The sequence below is a fragment of the Drosophila erecta genome, unplaced genomic scaffold (assembly GCF_003286155.1).
Source record: "Drosophila erecta strain 14021-0224.00,06,07 unplaced genomic scaffold, DereRS2 tig00000000-arrow-pilon, whole genome shotgun sequence".
NCBI lineage: Eukaryota > Metazoa > Arthropoda > Insecta > Diptera > Drosophilidae > Drosophila > Drosophila erecta.
This window is the reverse complement of record NW_020825194.1, coordinates 6,834,267-6,857,746: the sequence shown is the minus strand read 5'-3', so window position 1 is coordinate 6,857,746 and position 23,480 is coordinate 6,834,267. Positions and strand designations below refer to the sequence as shown.

Below are 23,480 nucleotides of genomic sequence, written 5' to 3'. Positions count from 1 at the left end.
TATTTTAGAGACTCAGCTTCGCCAAAGTCAAACCACTTAATTTCCTACTTTGCGTATACGCAATATTGGCTTAATTTCCTCTCCTTCGATGGCAAACAGAATTTATTGTTTGCTGCGAATCGACAGAAGCACCGACGGCTGTCTTCATTAGAATTACATCGGCATTTTCCATTTTTGATCCACTCGCCGATGGAATTTCGAATTCAAATCAACAATACGCACCGTTGTACGATTGTTCTTGATTCGTGTGTGTGCGTGTGCGTGTGCGTGTATTTACTCTGATGATTTATGCATTCGGCAACACCTTTTGAAAAGGGAGCGCGGGTAGGGCTTATGTAAATTGGGATTGTAAATTCGTGCAAATCGCGTTTTCAATTTCAGCTCTTTGTTGGATATGCGAGTATGCAAATGAAGCTCATAATTTGCTTTAGCCAAAGGCGGGAAATTACCAAAAATGAACTACGACCAGAAGAATGGATAGCTGGCGAATGTGAAAGAGGCTGTAAAGGGATCCCCACCCAAAAAACTTTCCACAACAGACCAGAGAAGCTTTCAGTCCAAAACTCTTCGGACCAAGTAGTGAAAGATAGGATGCTCGTCCCTTTCCACTTTGTGGTGCTCTATGCCCTATGATTTCTCCCGATGCAGCTCTTGAAACACTCAAAAAAAAAATTGTTCTTAATTATTATACATTCAAGATTCTCTAAAATAGAAACTTTGAATTTTCTAAAGCTAATAACTATATTAATTGCCAGCAAAAAGTGCTTCAATGTAAAATGGCAATGGTTTACTTACATTTTTCATAGCCACTTTCGTTTTAAAAATATAAAACTGAAAAAATATTGAAAAATATGGCGAATAATATCGAATACTAATTTTCAACTATTTTTCTAGTGTATAGAGGGACTAAGAAAAACTTTTGCCCTGCACACATGACCCATTAATAAGCGCACGGCACTTGCTGGTTTGGCTTGGTCATTTCATTCGACTTTCCCAGCTGGGCGTCGTGGAAAATAGAGGGAAAATGGGGCGGTTTTTGGGTGGGCGGGGTAATACGGTGGTGCAGTGGTGACGTGGTGGCCCAGCACGTTGTCAACATAAATTTTCGGCGCAGCAGCCATGAACTGCGAGCAGCGGTGGCAAAGTTTGCACTTCCTTGCAATTTAAATGCGTTTATCTATTCGAAAGTGGACAAACAGACCCAAGTTCCGAAATGAATCTGTGCCGCAATAACGAGTGAGCAAATTTCATGATTTCAGCATTAAATGCGTTAAATAGAGGAGCCTTTAGCTGCGTGACTTTATATGAATGTTCAAAAGTTCTGCAGTAATCAATAGATTGAAAAGGATTTTCCAAAAAAAATTTAATTAAAAATATATGTATGACCACTAAAATTCACAATCAATAGCTAAAGCAATACGAGTATCTTATAGATACGCCAAGCACGCCCACACATAGTCATGGAACCATGGCAAGTCAATGGTAATGAGTCAGAAAGCGGAAGCTATGAATAAATTTTGCGATGCAAAAACGGACCGAGAAAACACGCAGCCAGATACAATTGCATAGCTCCAGATACATATATGAGATACGGATACAGGCAGCCACAAGTCAAGCGCTTAATATGCAGGCAACGTTGCAAGTGGGCGGTGGGTCAGAGTGGAGCGATCAAGGACATGGCGGATGGATTCGATGACCCAGGGGCGCACACGCACGATAAACGATAACTATAGCCATTTCATATTGGCGGCGTAATTTGACGGATACGCTTTAAGCAGCCAGCCATTTGCATTTGCTGGGGGGAATTTAATGCATAGGCTGGGCAGCTAATAAAGCCTCAATTAACTTAACGTTAACATCGAGGACGTGACGTGCAGGATTGCGCTTAATGCGATTATACTTATCTTAATTTATGCCGTATAACAGCAGAGGAGCAGTTTTCCCACATTAACTGTCTTTTATACCAGTTTGTATCAGCAACTCATATGACATACAAGTGTCCAGGAATTAATAACAATTTGCCACATAATATCTGGAGCTGTAGCCACCCTAAATTAAAGTTAGGATAAGAGTCTTTCGTAAAGCCCCAGAACAGCCCCATATAACTCAAAGACAAAGATATATATACAAGTATATGTATATAGCGGAAAGGTGGACCACTTGACGTCAGTCAGCCCCGTTGACCAGGCTAAGGAAATTCAATTAAACTTTTGTTCCAGGGATACAGCCCCCTGAAACCACCCAAACTGCCCGCATCATTGTTTAACACTATGGAGGATGGTAGAGGGAATGAATAGCTACCGCAATTCTTGGCCAGGTTACACAAATAGCAAGTCACGTTATTCCATTTACTGTGGGTGGGGCTCTGGCCACGTTTCACATTTGCAGCTTACTCCACAATTTGGCTTTAAATAAATATTTAACGTACTATAATTGGAAACTCGAAAGTGCAATTAGCAGAGTCCAGCGAGAAGAGTCCGAATGAGAACAACTTTCCCAAGTTTTCAAGTTCCCATTCCAGTACGCCGGTGAAATGGAAATTTCTTTGTCCAAATTGAAGAAGTTACAAGCGCACCACGGCTTGGCCCTCCAAGTTAATTAGGTTATGAAATTTTACTGAAAGACCAGCAGATGTGTCTATCAGCGCTTTAACTCTCACTTTAACCTCCTTGACCATGCGCTTTTTCGTTGGTCTGAGAAGGCCACTTAAATTTTTAATTGCAGCTAATTAAAAAAACGCATCAAAACGGAATATATAGCCTGAATATACCAAAAGTGGCAAAAAAGCAATGGGGTTCTGAAAATTCTAGTTTTCGCTCGAATTTAAAATACTCTTTGATAACGCTTAATAATATTTTAGATTTAGGCCAAGCCTACTAAACAAACATTTTATTTTAACATTTTTTCCCGCATTCACAAGCGTTGTTAGTATGAAAATTCGACATTCTCTTTGCCCTCTCGCTTGGTGTTAGAGAAGTCAAAAAAAGGGCAGATAAATATTTAACAAGTTGCACAACACAGACAAATATGCACATACATATTCGCACACGCACACACTGGCAAATGTTTCGCAGGGAGGAAGAGGGACAGAAAGCTGGCGGGAAAGAGATAGTCCCACTTCAACATTAAGCAACAACAGGCAACAAAAAACTCAACGTGATAAATTTTTCCCACTTTGAGAGAAATGAAAATACATATTTTACTAAAACCGGAAACTCGGTGTTGGGGTGCAGCATAAATTAAGAAAAAAAACAGAAAACTGTGAGCAATTAAAGTTGAAGATAAAAGGATACTATGCTAGTCTAAGCATAGAAAATCTTAAAAAATTATACTGTTTAAGAATCAGTTTAGTTAAGTTTTATAAATGCTGAAAGCTTAAGAATGTTGCATTTTTGCCTATTCATCATGCTGTTTCTGCACAATGAAACGCAACAATCTGAAACATAAACCAGACATATCGTTGTGCATTTTTGGACAAAACAAAGCCTCTTTCCCGACGGCTGTCAGTTGGACATCTGTCCCGGTGTCTGGACCTGCTCCGCCCACCATCTGCGCCCCCTGCCCATTATCCTTCCAGCATTTCACCTACAATCCCCTCCGACTGTCTGGACTTCCTGCTTATCGGACTGCTTTGTTCTTGCAGTTTGGTGCATACTTTTAGGCGCAAATCACGCCATGTTCCAAAAGTTTGCCGTACTGTTGTCTCCGGGTCTCCGGTTCATTGCACTGTGTGCAATGGAAATTGCAACGCGCCGCTCTCTTATTGCCCGGAAATGCCTTTTTCGGGCTAGACGGTTAAAGTTCTGGTTCTGACAAAAAATCACCCGAGAACCAGTAGAGGAAAACCTAGAAAAATTGTGTGATACTTGCATAGATAACAATTCCATCGAGAGGAATATATTCGGCTACTGATTTCATATACGATTTTCAATTGTTTGACAATTTTTGTTTCGGGAATATATGTATAAAATATTCAGCCATGATATACTGGCATTTCTTTCCGTGTGCAACCATCGAAATCTCGAATTGCAATTGCAGTTGCAATTTGCGTGGCATTGGCGGATCGAAAATGTCGCATGTTTGGTCGCAGTAAGCCGACACGTGGATAACTTTGAGCCTCGAACACCGAACTTCGATTATGGCAGCTAATAAAAAAACATTGTGCTACGCGGCCTAGGCGCGTTCAAAAATGTGGATTTATGGTTATTTTATGGCTGTTTGGTTTATTGTTCATACTTTTTCCGGCGTTTCCTTACCTCTTTGTTCCTCGGCTTGTCGCCCGGGTCATAAAAATTCAATTATGTGAAGGAGGCGTGCTGGCACAAGTAGTAGGGAGCAAAAAAAGCCTGAGAGGCCGTAAAAACGAATGAATCCTGATTTAAAAGGAGTGTGTCTGAGCTGCGATCCCAAAAGTATGCCGTCGCAACTTTTTACTCAGTTTTTTGCATGGCTTTGACACACATGCATAAGTAAGGAGCACGCACACCCACTCAACCATGCCAAATGCTATACAAGAATTGCCAAAATGTAGGAAAACTCTTGAGCAGCGCCAAGAAGTGCGCTTTAAATTTCCCCCACTATGCAAAACGGATGCTGCGAGATGGAAAATAGGAAAATGCGAGGCACCATCCGGCGGCGCTGACGGGAAACGGTTTACTAAAAAGCAGCCAGGAAAACGGGAAACGAGAAGCGACTGGCAGCATTCCCAAATACTCTTATGAAAATTAATCCTAAAGTTGAAGCTGTCACACAAATGCGTGGGTGAAACCAAGAAGTAACACATATTTGCTTTTAAACTTAAACGTACAATTAACATTCTAATTGAAATGCAAAATGTGCCAGAATTTTTGATATATTTCCCATTTAATAATTCCAAGCAAACAGTATAGCTAGTGCGTCATTCGATCCATTTCCCCTCAAGCTAATTGACACACTTACATACACTTTAAATATTTGCCGCACTATCAATAGACTGAAAGCCAATCTTTTGATGGATGGCTCTACTTGTGAGAGGTTAAATGCCTGCTTACACTGCCATATCCTTTTATGCGACTAGTCCTTCGTTCGACTTGTTTGCGTGCTCTTTTTGTTCAAACATTATCACAAACTTTGCATTATCCTGCTGTAAGTGAGAGCACACAAGAGTGGCCCCACTAAAGATCCCTCCACATTCCCCATCCTGCGGAAGTGTGTGTGAGAGTGTGCGAACGCCTTGTTATTAACCTCCTTCCGACTTGGTGAGTCCTGGTTGCCCCTCCTGGTGAGCTTTAGCCCCCTCGGTTGTGTAGATACTTATAAATAGCTCAGATACTTTAAGGCGTTAGTGGGATATATGTATATATTGTAAATTAATAATATTTCAATATTTATGGATATCTACTTAGAGATATTCTTTCAATTTAAATAATTACAAGGTAGATTCTTTTTTGCTATGTATATGATGATTTATTTTTCCCTGACTGCAGATAATTGGCCCCTGGGAATATGACAACAAGCGATCCTTGTCGCCATCATGATTGACAGCCCCAACACGATGGCAGCAATCTGAGCCCACAAGTCGGTTCCTTCCGGTTAGGTCGAGCGATAATAGTAGAAGTATGTGCACATTATTACACTCCTCTCTGCGCCGTCAAATGACATGTTTTGATAAATTGTTTGATTAATGGACGCATGTGCGTAAATACTGTTTAAGTGCTGCGGCGAAGGGCTTACGTATCAATATCCAAAATGGGAGGACGAGTTGGAGGACACTTTACGCCTTCATGTGACCATTAAAAATAATTTTCTTTTCGCCCGGCTAAAAGCGCACTTTCCACCACAAAGAGCGACAGCTGAAAATGACAAAATCTGTCGGATGCCAGGCCGATGTTCATAAATCAAAGTGACACCCATACGCTCACACCCAAACATACAAACACACTCACACACACACACTCACTGCTACCCACACAGGCACGCAGACATTTTTCACATTTCCGACGCGCTCATTAAAAAATTGAGCGCCATTTGCCAAATGCGAGGCAAAAAACAGAGGGTGAAACAGTGGAAAACAGAAATTGCACGCTTGAGCATATGCATATGCATGTTGGGCGAGGAACTCCACTCGAAAAAACTAACACATCATAAATCTTGCACAAGTATCCTTAAGCGTTGCGACTCTTCCATCCTTCAGTCCACGCCCCCTCCAACGCCCCCTTCCAGCGCCACTGCAAACTGGAAACTCATTCACATAAAAGGCAAAAGACTTACAGTAGAGTCCAGCCAAGTCATCAGCTCACACTCGATAAACTAAACTGAATATAATTTGTAAATAAAAGAAAAAATTTAGCAACAATTTCGGTTGTTTTAGCATCGCTGATGCTGCTAAATTGCCACATTTTAATAAAACATATTCACAGTTTGCTGTTCAGCTTGCTGAATGTTCACTGTAGACGGTCAGGTGCTTGGTTGGGTTGAAGATTTTGCTTTTTTTAATTACAAAAGCCTTCAAACGGTCCGTTGGTCGGTGCGCACATAAATATGCAACACTATTTTTCGCCACCACCCACTTTTCCCATTTTCCCGTTTTTTCAGCACCACATGCATGCAATAAGAAACTTTGCCAAAGGCCAAGCAAACGCTCACATCGCGTTTACCATGACAAGCCCAAGCTGTCGTCATCTTTTTGCTCGGCTTTTCCTCAATTTTCCACATACCACCTCGGCCCTTCTCCGCCCGTTTTCCGCCATTTTCCCTGCAAGCGCCTTGGGCGAATTTTTTGTGAGTAGCCACAGCAACAGCTAAACTTGAGACTTCTGGCACGTGCATCTCGTCACTTGGTTTTCCCTCAGCTGCTTGTTCATCTTGTTGGGCCGAAGGAAAACTTCTGCTTTCCCAGGTTCAATATGTTCTCTAATGAAACTTGTGTCAAAGTGTGATATTGATTTGCAGAAAAGGAAAGGGATGGCAGAGTACAGAGATTATCCGAAACACAATTTCACAGCCTTAGAGAAGTTTGTGATTTGACCTCTTAGCAGTGGAAATCCTGCCGAAGACTGTCGCTTTTGGCCAAGTTTTAAGTATAAAGTTGGCTACCTGAGTTTAGTAGTAAGCTGCTGCCTAATTAAAATATAAGCAAGTAATTTATCAAATTAGCCAGTAGTTATCATAAAGTTTATGCCCAGGCACAAAATTGCAAGTTGCGATTATTCATTTGCTAGTTTGATAATGTTTCTGCCGATAAATATTTGAGCAAAGTAATGTTTATTATTGGATTCACATCCTGTTGATGAATTGCCCCATTTGTTGGCTTGACTGATTGATATACTTCCGTGAAAACTACCACTTCAACTCGGCATTTCATACGCTTTTATGCAGCTTTCGCTCTGAGTTTTTTGATGGACACCGGGCAGACAGCCGTCTGACCCTTGATGTTGATCAACTTTTATCCGTCGCTGAAATGGGAAAAACTTAAACTTCCGCTTTTACATTTTATACTCGTCCTTTTTGCTTGGCACTTTTGTTGCGCTTTACCTATGAGCTGTGCAGATTTTCCACTCACTCTGGTCTCTTTGGCCCGGGGATATCGCCTAACCCTCGAAGGGAAATGCAATTTACAGCAAAAATTGACTTTAGCCCGTAAGCTGTTGATGCAGGACTCCCTTTCACTCGCAAAGAAAAGAAGAGAGAAAAAATAGTTAAACAGACAACTTAATTTCCTAGTTAAGCGTAGTTGAAGTTGTTGCTCGTGTTGCTGTTTTTCGTCATTATCTTTAGCCTTTACCCGTACAACTAGACCCTAGATGAACTGAAAACTTATAATTGACCGTACTATAATCAAGTTTTCTTTTCCGCTCTGCTCTTTGTCTTTTGCAGGTCAGTATCGGAGATGAACGCCACTTCTCTTTATGCCGGGTAAGCCGTGGGACGTACGCTTAATTATGCCCATATATTATTTAATAATAGTAGCAAGTGAAAGGTTGCACCACAGAGGCTTTAAGCCCTGAACATATTATCCTTACATTGTGATTGACTCACTTCCATAATGTATGCTTTCACCCACACGGATTAAATTCATTATCGATTCATTATGTGGGCTGGGAGGGCGGTGGAAACTTTAAAAGCCAACTTGACGAGCAAAAATTCAAATACAAATTTAATCAAACTTTCGCCCAGTGGCGAGGAGTGAAGTGGCTTCCAAAATCCGAAACCCCGCTTTAACTTGGCTCTCGCCTTTGGCAGCTCGTGCGGCCTTTATAATTGGCATACAAAATGAAAACCGAAACAAAAGTTTAGCCCAACTCCCCGGGGAAAGTGGAAGTTGAGTTCAACTTTGTTTAAAAATCAAGTGGCCATTACAATTCTAATGTATAAATGTCTCGCTTAAATGAGTTCTAAATAAATGATCAGCTTGAAAGATAGATTTTCTAGGCTTACAGCCATTTTTAAAGCTCGCTTGATTATCAGCCAAAAAAGGCACATTTCGCCGATTTAAAAGGCAAGCAATTAAACTACCATTTCATGGTGAAAACAATCAAACAATTAGTGTAAATCGATGGGTTTATTTGCTTACTTCGCGCATATGTTTTTTGCCAGCAATAAAGAAAAGCGTTGCCGCTTTAAATTGCTTAATTTTTTCCCCAAGTGCTTTGTTCGTTAGTTGTATGCGTGTGACATGAAATGAAATACAAACTCATGTATAAAAATCTGAGTAAATAAAAAAGTGACAGAGAAAGCCAGTGAGTGGGACTGGGGAAGTAAAATGCCAACAAACGACAAAAATTGCGGTGGGGAAAGTTTGTGGAGCTCAGGAAAACTCACAGCAGCCCTCTGGCATATGCACATTTTGCACAATGTTTGCCCTCAGAGGGGGTGGAAGTGGGTGGGGCCGTTGGGGGTCACCGAATGTCATTGTTAAAAGTGATGGGGGTTCCCTCCATTCCCTCCATTCCCTCCATTTTTTTACATCACTTTACTTTACTTTCCGGGGAATGGCGTAGCTCAGTTAAGGAATGCCAAAAATCGCGCTGCTCGTTCAATGAATTATAATGTAGATCCGTTCAATCCGTATTGTGTCAGGCGATGGGCGGAAAATTCAGTGGGCTGATAGCCAGGATCTTTGCTTAACACAAAAGGAAAAGGGCCGAGCACGTCTGGCACATGTGAGTGTAAGAGTGGCCGGAATTGACTGTCAAGCTTAATGGTAAGTAAAGTAACTTTTCCGACTCTTGTGCGGGTTTTTCTGGAACGATTTATATATTTTTATTGCGATATCGGAAGTTTTCTGTTCGGTAAGCAATCCTCTTGCAGAGCGTCGTTTTTTGAAACTGGCATTAATATTACCAACACATTTTCTGCCATAACCATTAGTATTTAAATTTTAGTACTTTGAAAGTTTTCTGACCTTTAACCGCGTCACACATGGCGTATGCTTGATAAATATGCATTGGTTTACGGGAAAAACATGTGAAGGGTGCTGTGGAAAATGTAAACAAAGGGCCTAATTTAATTACCTTACTTTTCCATGGCTAGTCAAGTTTAGCCAGCTTTCAAGGCGCTTCGCATTAAGGTTACGTTTCCGTTAAAGCCTTTCAAGTTGACTGTGAGTAAACTTTTTTATGGCCAACTTCAAGGCGTCGGCAGGGCCAATTAAAATGCCAAGATTTTTGCTGACTTCGTTGTTGGCAACGATGCGCCGGTGCTTGTGTGTGGGTTAATTTATTTAGCTACCAATTGGCACGTAAGGGGTTAATTGTCAGCCGTCAGCAAAATACGCTCCGCTCGAGTTTATCGATTGTACATAACTCGCACATGTTGTTCCTCAGCCACCCAGTGCCCCAAACTTTGGTGCTTCTCACTTTGCTCGGACGCCCATTTTGCGCCATTTTGCCACTAGTTTGTTGATTTTGGAGTTTCTTCTTAGCTGCGGGCTGCCTTGGGTTTCATTAGAGCAAGGATGTGGGGTACTTGCGTGCTGGCCTCTGGTTTTGCCTTCTGTTTGATTTAAATTTAAATTAAAAATCACTCATACGCACCATCTGACACTCACACACACACACACACAGTGACAGCTGCGGGCCGCTCAATGGCGAACAAGAAATTAAAAGCAAAATAAATAAGAGCACAAATGTCAAACACCTGGCCAAAGCCACTATATATAAAATTCATTTTAAAAGCAAGCAATCAAAGTGCCCCCACACATCCCGCACATCCCACACACCCAATTCACCCCGTTTTCACGTTCAATAAAAGCTTAGAAAAGAGTTGGGCAGAATTTTAAAAGCCCCTTCCACCAGTTGGCCAGCAATTAAGCCAGTTTGTAACAATAAATTGCAGTTGCTGGCAGCACGAGGTGTTTGCCAACTGTTCACTATATTGACTTTCAATTTGGGCGCCGCTCAGTTGGTTGGGCTTTATTTTTAGGCACTCTCTTATGGGGCAAGAATGAAGTAGCTTAAAATCGCATGGGATATGTGATATCTGCTATTGTGCCGAGAGTTACATTAAATGATTAGTACTAGCCTCTCAAATGTATTTAAGAGTTTTAGGATCGACTTTAAAGTTCCCATTTTCCGTCCAGCAAAGATGAAGTGAATCTATAATAGATTACATTTCTGCTCTCTATAGATTGGCAAACATTTGCCAATTGGCAAACAAAAGCCAAATAAATCAAAATCAAACAAGGGAACTGCAACCCCTACGTACAAAAAAAGAAAGAAACCGAACCCCAGAGGTGCCCTTAAAAACTTGTTCCCTTGGCCGCTTTACAATCCAACCTCAGCCACCTTGTAGCCCCCTTCCACCTGAAACTCACCTGGTTTTTCTTCACCTGGCCCCCCAACCCCTCGACAGCCCCATGAACGTTATTCCACTGCGCTTGTACAAACACGTAATCGAATAATCCAATTTGTTTGCGCAAAAACTGAAACTTTTTCATAGGGCTTCAGCTTGACGACGCCGCGTTGTGAGTCACACCCACCGATCGACCTCAACCTCACCTTTTGAGCTAATTGTTTGAGTGAGTTTTGGCTGTAAGTGCAGCGTTCTGCCCCACGAAAATCCAAAAGTCCTTGTTCCGCTCGTAATTGTCTGCCAAGTGATGTAATTGTTACCAGCTAGTTTGATTTGATAGTTAGCTTCCTTTTTACAGGTAATAAGTTGGCCCACTTTATAAGTGCCACTATTTGAAGTGAATACCGAATATGCTTAGCTTGAAAGTATTTTCCTTTCATTAGCTGGCTTACACCATTTCCACTTATTTAGTCTTCTTGCTGGCCATATCTCGAGCCATTGAATTCAGTGCGCTCAGCTAGTCATTGAAATCCCTTCTAGCAACTAATCCCATCCCACCTACCATTGTGTTCTTCACTTTGGCCTTAATCAACCTTTTGTTGCGCTCACCACTGTGGTTCAGCCCCCCACCCCCTCCGCAGAAAACGGTTTAGGCAACTGTATCCTACCGACTGACCTTTCAATTAAATAAACGTTCCGTTGGTCACCTGGCCGAGAGGACCTCCAACTGTGTGTGTTGACAACGGAGCTCCACCCACCCACTCGCACCCACAATTTTCCACCTCCCAAGGCCACCTGCTGTTGCTGTTGTCGGGCATCTTTTCGCAACCACACCCACACCCACACCCACCCACATGGTGGCGGGGTTTTTCCTCTTTTTTGTTGCCACAATCTTGTCAAACATTGGTTGCGCCCCATTCAGCCGAACATTTCCCCCCAGTTTCACTTGCAGTTTTTCAGATGCGAGTTACAAAGCGAGTGCTGCTTTTTGCTACGTTAATTCTTTGTGTCAAAACAATAGGAAAATTGTTTCACAATTTGATAGCTGGAAAAGCCACGCATATGAGCTTGCTGGGTTTAAACTTTAGTTTGGAAAAGAGCACAATGACAGGCAGCACAAGTCATTTAAACAGTTCAGTTAGAGGCGGGTGGGCATTACTGGGCTCAGACGTATTAGAGGCCCCAAACTTGAGATTTCCCAAGTGCTCCAACGGTGGCTTTTGTGCACTAAGCTGCCAGGACGCGAGAGCTCCCGCTTTTCCCCCAGAGATGAGCAGATGAATAGCCGGCTAATCCGCCTGCTTATTACTGTGAGCAGTGCTGCTTGTGGGCAAAGTAATATGCGCTTTCTGCCGGAGACAAACAGCTGGCAAACTTATCCGTCCGTTTGGGTGCGTGCGCCGGAAGCCAAGGCGGGTTAAGGCAGGTGGGAATGTGGGCAGCAGGAGGTAACCGGAACGGAACGGAAGCTCGGAACGCGACACTTTATGACGGCTTCTGGGGGACCTGCACTCGGTTCGGTTTGATGTGCTGCCAGTTCCGAAAAAGGAACAAGCACTAAACTCTTGCTACACGGAAAACATTTTAACAAGCAAGTTACCACATCTCAAATCATAGGGAAATGAAATGAAATTGTAAATTATTTACTTGTATTACACCTGTTCTTTATTCTTGTTGTTAATGTGTTCTTTGGCTCGTACTCGCAATGTAGGTTTAAAATGTTCTTTAGACCATAGTTTTATTTACCGTGCACTGGTTCCTGCCAATTTCCCACCCCGTGGCAGGAATTAGGAATGCATTGTCTGAGCGCTCAGCTCAGTTTTCCGTTCAGTGCTGCCGCAGTCTGTGCGTCAACTCTTTGGCTCAAGTGCGGGCCACATTTCATAGGCTTCCCAGAGTAACCTCCACCTAAACCTCCAACCACCTCCAATCACCCACAATCCATTCACAACCCTTCGCTGGAAGACGCGACACAAATTAGCCATCTTTTTTGCCTTCTTTTTTGTAGTTTTTCCATTTGGCTGAGAACATTTTCAGTTTGCTTTGCAGTGCACAACTGGCAACAGTCGGCGGGTTTTATTCGATTCGTTTTGCACTCGATTCTTTTGTCTGCCCCGAAGGAAATAATCAGACCAGTTAGCCAAGGAAAAAAGTTGAATTCTCCAGTCACAAAGTGAATATCTTGGCTTCTCTCGAGCTAATTTAATTATTAGTGCTGCTGCAAGAGAGATAAAGTTTAAACGAATGAGTGCAAATTCGGTTTGAGCAGCCAGTGGAAGGAAAATATTAAATTCTGTGCGAAGATTGTTAACTAAGTTAAAAGTAATCCAAGTTATCTCAAAATGAATTATATAGAAACTATTTTGTGGTAAGAAAGTATAGAATTAGTACTGATAAACAAGGTGAAAATATGTTTACATATTTTACCTATCAACTATGTTACAGTGCGGTTAAGCAGGAAAACTGCGGGAAAATTCAACAAAAGTTTTCGCATACATTTCAATTTGTAAAGTTAAGCAAGGCCTATATAATTTATTTAAATATTTTCATCGACTTTTCTTAGTCAGGCCTGGTGAAGTTTCAGCAAGTACATTTTATATGCAACCTCTTGGAAAATGAATTCAAACACACTTGACAAATTACAAAAATGTTAAGAAAAAATACCCTTGCGACTCACATTATTTTTATCAACTCAAGGGAATGTTGTGCGCAATATTTGTCTTGCTTTTGCCAATATTTGCTCTCGAAATTTTCTATGGCATCCATCCGCAGCTGCCAAGTTTTCGACGGTTTTGTGCCCTTTGGCCAATGGCCTGATGTTCACTCAAATGATGCGTAAAAATCACATTAGCGGCAGCCGTGCGACAATTTGGCCAGAACCAAGGTCTCAATGCCCCAAAGTGTGCTATATATTTTGGCGGAGTGTGTTACCTTGGCCATTTAAGCCTTGACTTGCCAGCTAAGCCAAGTTTTTGAATTTATAATGCCAGCATGCAGGCTGAAACATTAATGGGACTCACGAGAAGTTCTTCTTTGTTTTTCCAAACATTTTCACTAGCTTGGGGTTATTTTGCAACTTTTCCATGAGCTTGTTTACTTATCACTTCAAACTTAACTAGATACACGGCTTCATTAGTGTAAAAAATGGTAGTACATTTAAACAAAGTACCTTTGTTTAATTTTCTTTTACTTTTATTATACACGTATGTGGCAGTTACAAGAATGGAATTAATACAAGTTTAGGTACTGGACCTCAAGTTTTTAATTTTCCAGACAAGATTTTTAGGTTCCTACATTTTTTTTTTGGCGCACATATTTCTAGTTGATTTTCCAGACTGAACTACGCTTAGTTTTTGTGTTATTCCTTATTTTTCCCGCACGGATGTTTTCATAATTTGTACTCCCCTTCTTTATTTTTTTTTGCTATTTTTACTGCCTGCGACTGGCATGAAAAGCATTTTACACATGGCAGCATTTTTTAATTTTGCCAGCCGGCTTTTAGAAATGGGACAGCACAAATACACACACGTGAGAGTGTGTATAGTACACATGCACTTACTAATTAGAAATAAAAACGCGAACTGCACTTGCATTTTCCTCATTACGTTCTCACAGCCATTTCGCTATTTATTTTTTTTTTTTTTTTATGTGTGCCGTCCTATTCGAGCTGGCATTTTGTGCTAAAACATAGGGTGGCTGGTCGTTTGTTTGGAAATAATAGACACCCTGTCTTTGGGCCAAGAACTCCGGCGACACGTTGGCCAAATCCCCGCCCATGGTCTGTACAACTCCGGTGTCGTTTGGGCAGCGATGGAATCGGGTCAACTGCTGCCATTCACCAGCTGGACAGCCCTGGGATAAGAAGCCCGTTTCCTGATCCCTTGCTAGACTCTCGGCAAACAGCATAAATGCTCTCCAATGGCTGCATTCATGCCAAAAGCAGCCTGGTTGCTGGCTGCCCCAATTGGCATAGAAATCCACATGGCCCACAGGTCGATCAAATCCATAGCTGCCCACACTGGTGTGCAGCACCTCCACATAGTCGGCATCCTCGGTGGTCAGCCGCTCCTTCGGCTTGGCGTACCGGAAGAAGGGTAGAGCCGGATCCAGAGCTCGGATCATCCGAAGGCGACCGCTCTGCATATGCTTTCCCGCCAGTCCCGCCACATGTGCGCCCATGCTGAATCCGATGAGCTGGAGATCCTCGAGACGCATGCCCGCCTCCTGGTGCAGAAAGTCCACGAACTTGGCCAAAACCTGACCCACCGGCTTGACCCTATAGCTGGCCGTTATATAGTCCGCTATGGCTCCACGTCCCCAGTCCACGGTGAAGATGTTGTAGTTGCCATTTCTCAGATCAAAATAAGCTGGCAACAGCTCGTTGTACATGTTGGCATTTTCATTGCCCAACCAGCCGTGAATGAGGATTCTGAAAAGTATAAATATCTTATTCATATATTTCTTGACTGCAGCCCAAATAGGTTTTAGGGCAGTAGAACTAGCTTCCATTTGCCGAGCGGCTTTCAAAGCCGAAATTGGTCTTCGAAATGGCTCTCAAAACCGGCAGATAATGGTCGGGTAGCTTTCACCTGGTGGGATTGAAGGGACTGAAGCGAGACCGGCGCAACGAGGCGGCATCGTAGAGGTTCACCGGTTCGCTGGTGAACTGCTCCTTCTGCTCCTGGTCGCCCTTGTCCATCACATTCAGCCCAAAGGCGGCGGTCAGTGTGTTGCCCACGACCTGCTGGAACAGCCGGCGATGTGGCGATGCCTGCTCGGATTGCGATGCTCCTGTCTGGCGGTTGGCATTGTCCTGCGGGAGCAGGGTGTGTAGGTGGAAATAGGTGTGGTGCTCGGCGCTGTACAGCAATTTGTAGTCCGGCTGCAGGCGTAGTAATTGCTGTTCAACCGTACTGGGCCCGTGGGCCAAGTAATGCCTCTCAAATGGCTCCTGCCGCCCATGCTGCTCATCCAATATTGGCAGCAGGCCGGGACTCATTAGGCCAGATGACGGCAGTGGCATTTGTGTGTCAAAGTAGTTCGTCTGCCACCGCTCACCGGCCCGATTTCTCATCCGCAGAATCATTGTTCCCATTCTGAGGGCACTTTCCACTTCATTTGCCACTTTTACTTGCACTGCGGGTCTCGGATTCGTCTTCGCCATCGCCGTCGCCATCACCTTCTCCCCCTGCTGCAATTGATTGTTGTCTGCAGCGACATTATAGTCCTCAGAACCTGGCCTGTAATCAGTCGCTTTCAGCTTTGCTGCAGCGAGCCACAAACAAACTGGTGTCAACGAAATGAAAGTGCATTAGGTTCGAAACTGTGCAACTGGTCCAATCCGCAAATGAGTAAGGCACACAAGGAAAAACCAGAAGTCATTGTAATAGAACACGGAATGGGTGTTCACATTTAGCCAGCACTGTTTAAGTGAAACTTTAAAATGATTATACGAGTATTATGCATAAACTTTCACAAGAGACACTAAATAACAATAGGGTTTCTGATATTTTCTGTCTGTGTACATTACTGATGCTCCAGCAGTTCATGAAGATGATGATAGTCACCTGCCTGCAAAACGACTGCCAAATGTTGGACTTTTGCCATATTTTCGATATCTGATCTTCTCTCGACGAACTGGCATGCAAAACTGAATCGAACTGAACGAAAACCAGGCATTTACCAGCATATTTTGACCAATTTCATTTTTCGGGCTATTAATATGCAGAACTTCACACTTTTTCCCACTCTCGTACTCAATGACACTCAATGATCTTAACGAGAGGTAATTGTTAATGCCTGAGTTGACGGGAATTACTGGAAGAGTGCCTTCCCATTAGCTGCTAATCTGTTGGGTCAACAAAAGTTCTGGTAGTGAGTGGACATGAGGGGAATCTGTGCCACTGACCAAGTTATTTTACCATTTAACACGCGGTGGCGGGAGTTCAATCTTTTTTGGGATAGGTCAATATACTGGCCTAAAATATTTCGGAAAGTATTGTTAAATAACACAAATACTTGTTCATTACGGAAGTAAATAACCAAAACCTTCAAAAGCGCATTTTCGCATTGCCTGATAATAAAATAAATTCCCAACTTTTTTAATACGCTTTTAAACTAAATACATAGTAAATTGGTGTTTTGACAGCCCGCGATTGGATGAACATACTCTTTTTATTTAAAACACTTGTATCTCAATCTCGTGATTGCGTTTCCCCACAAAAAAACATTTTCTTAAGCCTGCGGCATAAACATACTAATCGAAAATTTGCACATTTCTGCTTGTTTACGTTTCAGGTAAGTTCACATATTTCCGCGAATTCCGCCCACCGGAAGTGGCGGTCGCCATTTTAACGACATCCGGCGCGTGCATTTCTTGCCTGAAAATGGAAGGAACGAGGACGAAGGAACTGCTGCAGGACATAGCTGTTTTCCATTGGGTTTATCGCCGATCGCAAAACGTGACGAAAACAACGAGTACGCCGTGATGTAGGGTAGTAAAAAAGCCCCAAGGAGCAGGGAAAGATAAACGAAGGTAACCATATCTCAGACCGCGCTCTTATCGGGATTATGTGCGAGTATATTGAATATGATGTCACGGAGCATGCGAGGACATTTCAATTCGCCTCCCGCCGTGAAATCACTTCCGCCCCCGAAGAGATGATGATGATACGGCACAAGTTCAATGTACAATCTTTTGTGCTGCGACTTTTGCATTTGCATTTTTTTTTTTTGCTGCATGCCCATTGTTGTTGCAATGCGACACTCAGACAGGATTTGTTTGCCATCGCAGAGATGGGGGATAAAAAACAATAACGCGACAATAATCGATTAAAAACAGCAACTGGAAAAGGAACTCCGGCAGTCTGAGCTTTGTTTGCCTTTTACTTTATGGCCGCAAGCTCAAAAATGTCACTCGAGTGACTTTTATTACGAGCATATTCAGACTGGTTAAGGATGTGGGTGGGTGTCCATGGGTGTAGAGTAGAGGATGGCCGTAGAGTCCCGTCCTCTTGACTATTTGCCCGCAAAATACTTGAGCCGGTCTTTGGTGTCAGCATTTACCAGTCGAGTGTGCCGTGCACCCTTCATGCTGGCGGATGGGTGTAGCCCATCGCTAAAAAAGAAGCATTTTCTCAAGTGGCACTTGTCGCACTGCATCCTGCGAGCATAAGCAGGATGCGTCGGCTCAAAGATGCTGACTCAGCCTGATATTCCCCATGCACGCCCTTTGTGGCTTTGTTGCTGTTGTGGGTAAACAATGAGCGGCGTAAACGAATTTGTTACATCAGTTAGGGCTGAGTGAGGCTTTTGACATCAAATTTAGATGACTAGCAAAGGAAGTGCCTCTTCAAATGGTTTATTAAAATGTGAATATAGTGGCTATTCGAATTTTTATTATTCCACTCAGTATTAGTAGTTTTTGAACAGAAAGTAGTTTTGTACTTTAAAATCATAACTAGGATGCAGAATATTAAAAATAGAGAGACGCAAAAGCTGAGTTGAGAATTGAAGATTGTAACAATATTTCAAAACAATGATACATATTTCCCCCAAAATTATATTTTTTATATCCAACATAAATAATTTTGCAAATGTTAAATTCATGTAGCAATTCTGCCCAGCAACTGTTAAAGCTAACATGCTGTATCCTTTATCCATCGACGGATAGCAAAGCTCGACGAAAAGCTTTTTCAAAAGCATCTCAACTTTGATTTGTTAGGTGTCCTGGATTTTTGTTCTCCTTACCAGTAGTTAACTTCCCCATCAGGAAAAAGCTCTCCAAATAAGCTCCAAAGACTTAGTGCTTTACCATAAGCTTTTCGGGTGTCCTTTATTCAAGATTTTCTGTTATTATTTATCTTTCTCTGTTATTTAAATATATATATTTTTTAAATATTTTCTTGTGAGGACTAAATATTTTTTCTTTTAATCTAAGCTAGTGCTCTCCTCCGAAATGCAATTTTTTGTATCTATTATTTTGTATTTAAGACAATAACTATACAGCTCTGCGCACTTTCGGTAAATACTTCTATTAGCAAGTTGTAAGTACAAGCGCCCTGTTTGTTAATTTCCCTGAGTGAATAAAGGAGCCAAGAGGAACTTCCGGCTCTACAGAGTCCTTCAGACGCCTAAGTGGCCACTTGCCAGCGATGTCTGGCTTGTCTGACATCCTCAAGTGGCATCTTCAATGGCGCTTTCCCCCATCTCTTGCTCCTCCACGAAGGCCCCTCATTTTCACCTGAGAGGATATTGTATGCAAATGAGCAAGCATCTGGGTTGTGGTCTGTGACTCCTGGCCAACTGTCCTTGTCACTTACTTGTTGAAGGATGCTTTCGGTAATTTGAGACTTTTTATGGGGCTCTGGCCCCACTTTTGTCACACCTTTTAATTAGCAAATTACACCCAAAGCGGGACAAGTTTTGTAAGCAATACACGTGTGTGCTGGGCGGAGCTATTGTGCTTGCTATGTTGCAATCAGGACACCACCTTGTTTCCATAATTTGGACAGTTCTTGAATGGTGTCAAATGGAAGTTCATTTAAAAATCGAGTACTCATTTATAGTTTGTTTCTTTCTTGTTGAAGATACAACATTTGTCTTGAATTTCTCTCCATGTAGTCGCTCATTTCGATGCTGTCATTCGGCGTAAGAGAGCGAAAAAAGGGAGCAGCCATCGCAGGGTTCTCATTTCCGAGTGGGTTGACTTGAAAGCATTTTTCCGGCTGCAGGTCCTTGATCCCCATTGCTCACCTCCTCTGCCCTGCGTGTGGGTGTATATTTTTTGTAATGCACTTTCGAGCACTTAATAAGCTCACAAAAGCACCGACGATTTGCATATGGCTGTGGGTGGAGGACACATCGTTCGTGGTTACTGGGAACCACTTACCTTAACCCTTCAGCTCGTCAGCTCTTCCACGCAGTTACGTGCACAGCCAGCCTCGAAAGGACCCTTGCCCACATATATATATCCTTCTTATCCCTGACGAATCCACTGCCATTTACGCCGGGTCTTTTGATGTCATGTGCGTTTGTGTGAGTTGAGCGTTTACCTTTTCATCATTTTTGAGGTGCACGAGTGCAAGTGCGTATCCTGCCCTCTCCCTCTCTCTCACTCTGCACCCTTTTCTCTCTCTTTTTCGCTTGTAGCCTTCTATGCGAGTGTGTGTGTGTGTCTAGGTGGCAATGCCGGCAAACTTGGTTGGCAATTTTATTTTTAGGTCAACGTAATTTCCGCACTTTTTATCACCAGCTTCCGTTTATTGTTTTTTCTGTATGAGACGTGTACCTGCATTTTTTTATTATTTTGTTGTGGCAATTAATTATTTAAGGGGGCTAATGGAGAGTTCTCTAAATTTATAGGTTGTCAGACAACATAGAAAGGATATAAGGCTAAAAGTAAATCAACTCATTGACAAGTTTATTTAGGTGAAATGACATCGTCCTTAATAAAGAGCTCTTCACATGAGAATACTGATCATTTGTATTAAAATAAGCATGTTTATTATGAAGCCATTATGCATCATGTAGATAATCCCTATGAAATGCTGCGAAATGTAGATAGTAATCCTCTGCGAATTAAGTATTCCAACTCATGGCTTGCATGTCAACTGTGACATTTTCGCTCCAAACGAAAGCACTTCACATCCGTCGGTGCATATTAAATGCAGCAACCCTTAATCCTTAATCATGGCACAAGGATGCACAGGATGACTGCAGAACCCTTTTCGCATGTTGAAACAGTTTGGCTACCTCAGGCACAGCTAAGCGTTGTCAATTTAATGTGCACGACAAGCGCTTGGCCAATTTCGAAGTATTTAGGCAAAGGACACAGGGCACAGGACACAGATACACACGCACACACACGCATACAGGCACACAGCTGCCGAGAAACGCCCAAAACAGCTTTGATCCTCGCTGACAGGGGCATAAGCCCAAAGCGGTAATGATGAAATAGCAACAGCATGTGCATAGCACGCCGGCAAGTCTCGTACCCCACCCCCCTATTAGCGGATTAAATCACATTTAGCAGACCATCATCATCGCCAGCGAGCTGCAGAAACGCGAGATTTTGAAGAGAAAGAGAGAGAGAGCCACCCCTAGCGAGAGATTCCCAGGTGCCCCGCAGGACCTTTCGCACCGAAACTGCATTTAAATGCCATTTTTCAGCTGTCCCTGCTCTGCTCTGCTCAGTTCTGCCCTGCCCTCAATCTCGCAATTCATCATTGTTCTTTGTCATCCTTGTGGATTTTGTTGTTTGCTTTTGGTATCCTTGTGCAGGCCCCTTTTGCCCAGATAATGCAGTGGGATTATATTTAGGGGTTGTTGATGAAGATGCTCGGCGGATGCTGCTCTGCTGTTTCTGGTGCAACTTTTTGGGCATTTCTTCGAACTTTTACGGCTTTTCGGGTTGGCAACAATTTTCCGGGCCGAAAAAAAAGAGGCGGATGCCAAGCCTCTGCATCCCCCGTAATGCCTTTCTTAAGCCCACCCAGAAACTCCCACGAAAAATCAGGGAGTGGTCGTTACTTCGTTTTTGGCCTTCTAGTCAAAATCCTTTTATACAAATACCAGTTGGATCTCCCTAAAAGTCCTAACAACTTCCCACTTTTTAGATTACAAACTATAATTATTTGAATTTTTTCAAGCTGATTCTGATTAATTTCTCAGCTTTTGTCTACACGAAATGGGATTTATCCCTGTATGCGGAATCTCTCTCTTAGCTCTCTCACTCTCTGGATGCTGCTGTCCCTTTCTCACGCGCAGTGCTTCTCGCTCGTCCTGCAGAATTTGCAGCATCCTGCTTATCCCTTTTCGGCCCGATACACACACACACACTTACACATATATAAGTACATTTCATATATACATGCACGTGCGCTGTGTGCGTGTGTGCGAGTGTCCTGTGCTGTGTGAGCTTTGAATTAAAAATGGAAAATTGATTTTTCCGGTCGCTCATATACACACACAATCGCACTGGACAAGCTCCTTCGTGCGTGCATGTGTGTGTGCATGTGTGTGTGTGCATGTGTGTGTGTAATTTCCACAAAGCCGGAAAAGAAAGCTTGGTGCGTTTTTCTCGCTTTTTTCCTGACCGCCGCTCGTTGCTAATGACGCTCAACAATGTTAATGCCCCGACCCAGCAGTAAGCTATAATATAGTGTTACAATACTGCTGTGACAGGACAATATCAATGGCAAGCGTCCGATTTCATGGTATACATGGTATATATCCTTTTCAGATCTCCTCAGTGGTTGGGAGTACATCAATTAGTTCGCAGCACTTTGTTCACTGCCTGAAACACATTGGGGAGTATAGTTCTCAGTAGATGGGGACTATCCAACGGGGATTTGGGTTAGTTTGTGGCCCGCTTTCGAGGTACATGTGATCCGTCATCGGTCCGGGATAAATTGCACGTACGGAAACCCAAAGTTGACTGAAAGGCAGCCCAGGGTAGCGGCCACCATCGTCTCGATTTTCGTCGGCTTTTCGAGGGTTGCGCGCGCATTCCAATTGCAAAATATCTCCCCCGATTTCAGGGGGTTGCTGCCAGCCGTCTCTTTCGCTCGCCCCTCTCTCCATCTCTGTTCGGCCACTCACAGCGTTATTTGTACATATGCCGCCGGTGGAAATGCATCCTACTGGGGCACATTTTCGCTCGGTGTACGGCCCGACGCTTCGCATTCGAGGGTGGTTACTTCCAGTCGCTGCCGCGCTCGCTACTTCCAGTTCTCCGAAACGATGAACGAATGCCACCCACCCCGTAAATCGCACATATATGATATATAGACTTTTCCCAGAGCCGAGCTTATGCGGCGTTTTCCGTGGCCCTCTGCACTTTGCCCAGTGCAAGTGGTTTTCCTTTTTTCCTTTTTTCTCCAGCTCCAACACGCTGCCTTCCCTTTCCATGGGTTGGGGAAAAATCAAATGTAAAAACAATAAAGTTGCGCCATACGCTTTTAGCTCGAAAAGAGTTGCCGTCATTTTCATTTTGTGGCATTTTTCTCAATGAAAATACCACTCGCTCTCTCGCGCTTTTCACCGAACTGCAGTTTTGAGTCTACATAAATTTGATGCAACTTGGGTGGGTGTGGGTGTTAAATGCAGGGCGAAAGGACAAAGGACAAAGGACAGGTGAGAGAGTGGGAAATTGTTGCAGGGCTTTTGAAGAGCAAAGCCGAGCAATTTGTTTTTCGTTCACTCTCATGTTTTTTCACCCGATTGTTTTTGTTGTTTCTGGCAATGGATCCGGTAAATTGCATTGCAATTTTTGGCCCAGGGGAAAAAACGCTCAAACGACTACGGTTTTCAGATTGCAGTTTGTCATCGGATCGCCGTTGCGGCTTAGAAATTACTTTTGCCTGACAAGCTGCTTTGAGCCAGGGAGTCTTTAAAGGACGATGGGGAAATATATTGAAGATTTTAGTCAGTGTGGTAGAATGTGTAGTAATACCATGATATGGGGTAACATTAGGTATTTCACTCACCAACAGCCACAGATTTTTATAGACATGTTCTAGTGATAAAGCCTACGTTAGCCCCTCCCTAATCACATATAAATTTGATTTTCTTACGTTCATTATGGCCCTATTTATATCACATTCAATTCTAGTGCTTAGCCAACAAACTAGTGGCCGATTGGCTGGCTTGCCCAGTGTATTATCCCCAAATACATCAAGTCACCTCCAAGTGCTTAACTTAATGTGTTG

At 42.9% G+C, this 23,480-nt stretch overlaps 2 protein-coding genes across 3 annotated transcripts in view; one reads left to right on the top strand and one right to left on the bottom strand.

Moving 5' to 3' along the window:
- Nucleotides 1-23,480, top strand: part of LOC6554700 (poly(U)-binding-splicing factor PUF60-B) — a 43,696-nt gene that overhangs the window by 8,009 nt on the left and 12,207 nt on the right. The window contains exon 2 of one of the 2 annotated variants that reach the window (XM_001981742.3): nucleotides 7,855-7,893. The exons of the other annotated variant lie outside the window; for it this stretch is intronic. Coding sequence (XP_001981778.2) covers nucleotides 7,868-7,893 — 26 coding nt within the window. The 5' untranslated portion in view covers nucleotides 7,855-7,867. The remainder of the gene's footprint in view (nucleotides 1-7,854; nucleotides 7,894-23,480) is intronic. 2 annotated transcript variants of the gene reach the window in all.
- On the bottom strand, nucleotides 14,398-15,994 carry LOC113563734 (lipoprotein lipase). The gene is made up of 2 exons (XM_026975887.1): nucleotides 15,360-15,994; nucleotides 14,398-15,199 (listed from the first exon to the last, which is right to left on the bottom strand). Exons 1-2 carry the CDS (start codon nucleotides 15,944-15,946, stop codon nucleotides 14,398-14,400), a joined length of 1,389 nt encoding a protein of 462 aa, XP_026831688.1. The 5' UTR covers nucleotides 15,947-15,994.

Excerpts from the sequence above, each read along its gene's own strand:
- LOC113563734 (XM_026975887.1), bottom strand. The coding sequence starts at position 15,946 with ATGGCGACGGCGATGGCGAAGACGAATCCGAGACCCGCAGTGCAAGTA. Across the intron at positions 15,200-15,359 it reads AGTCCCTTCAATCCCACCAG|AATCCTCATTCACGGCTGGT; the intron begins GTGAAAGCTACC and ends TATACTTTTCAG.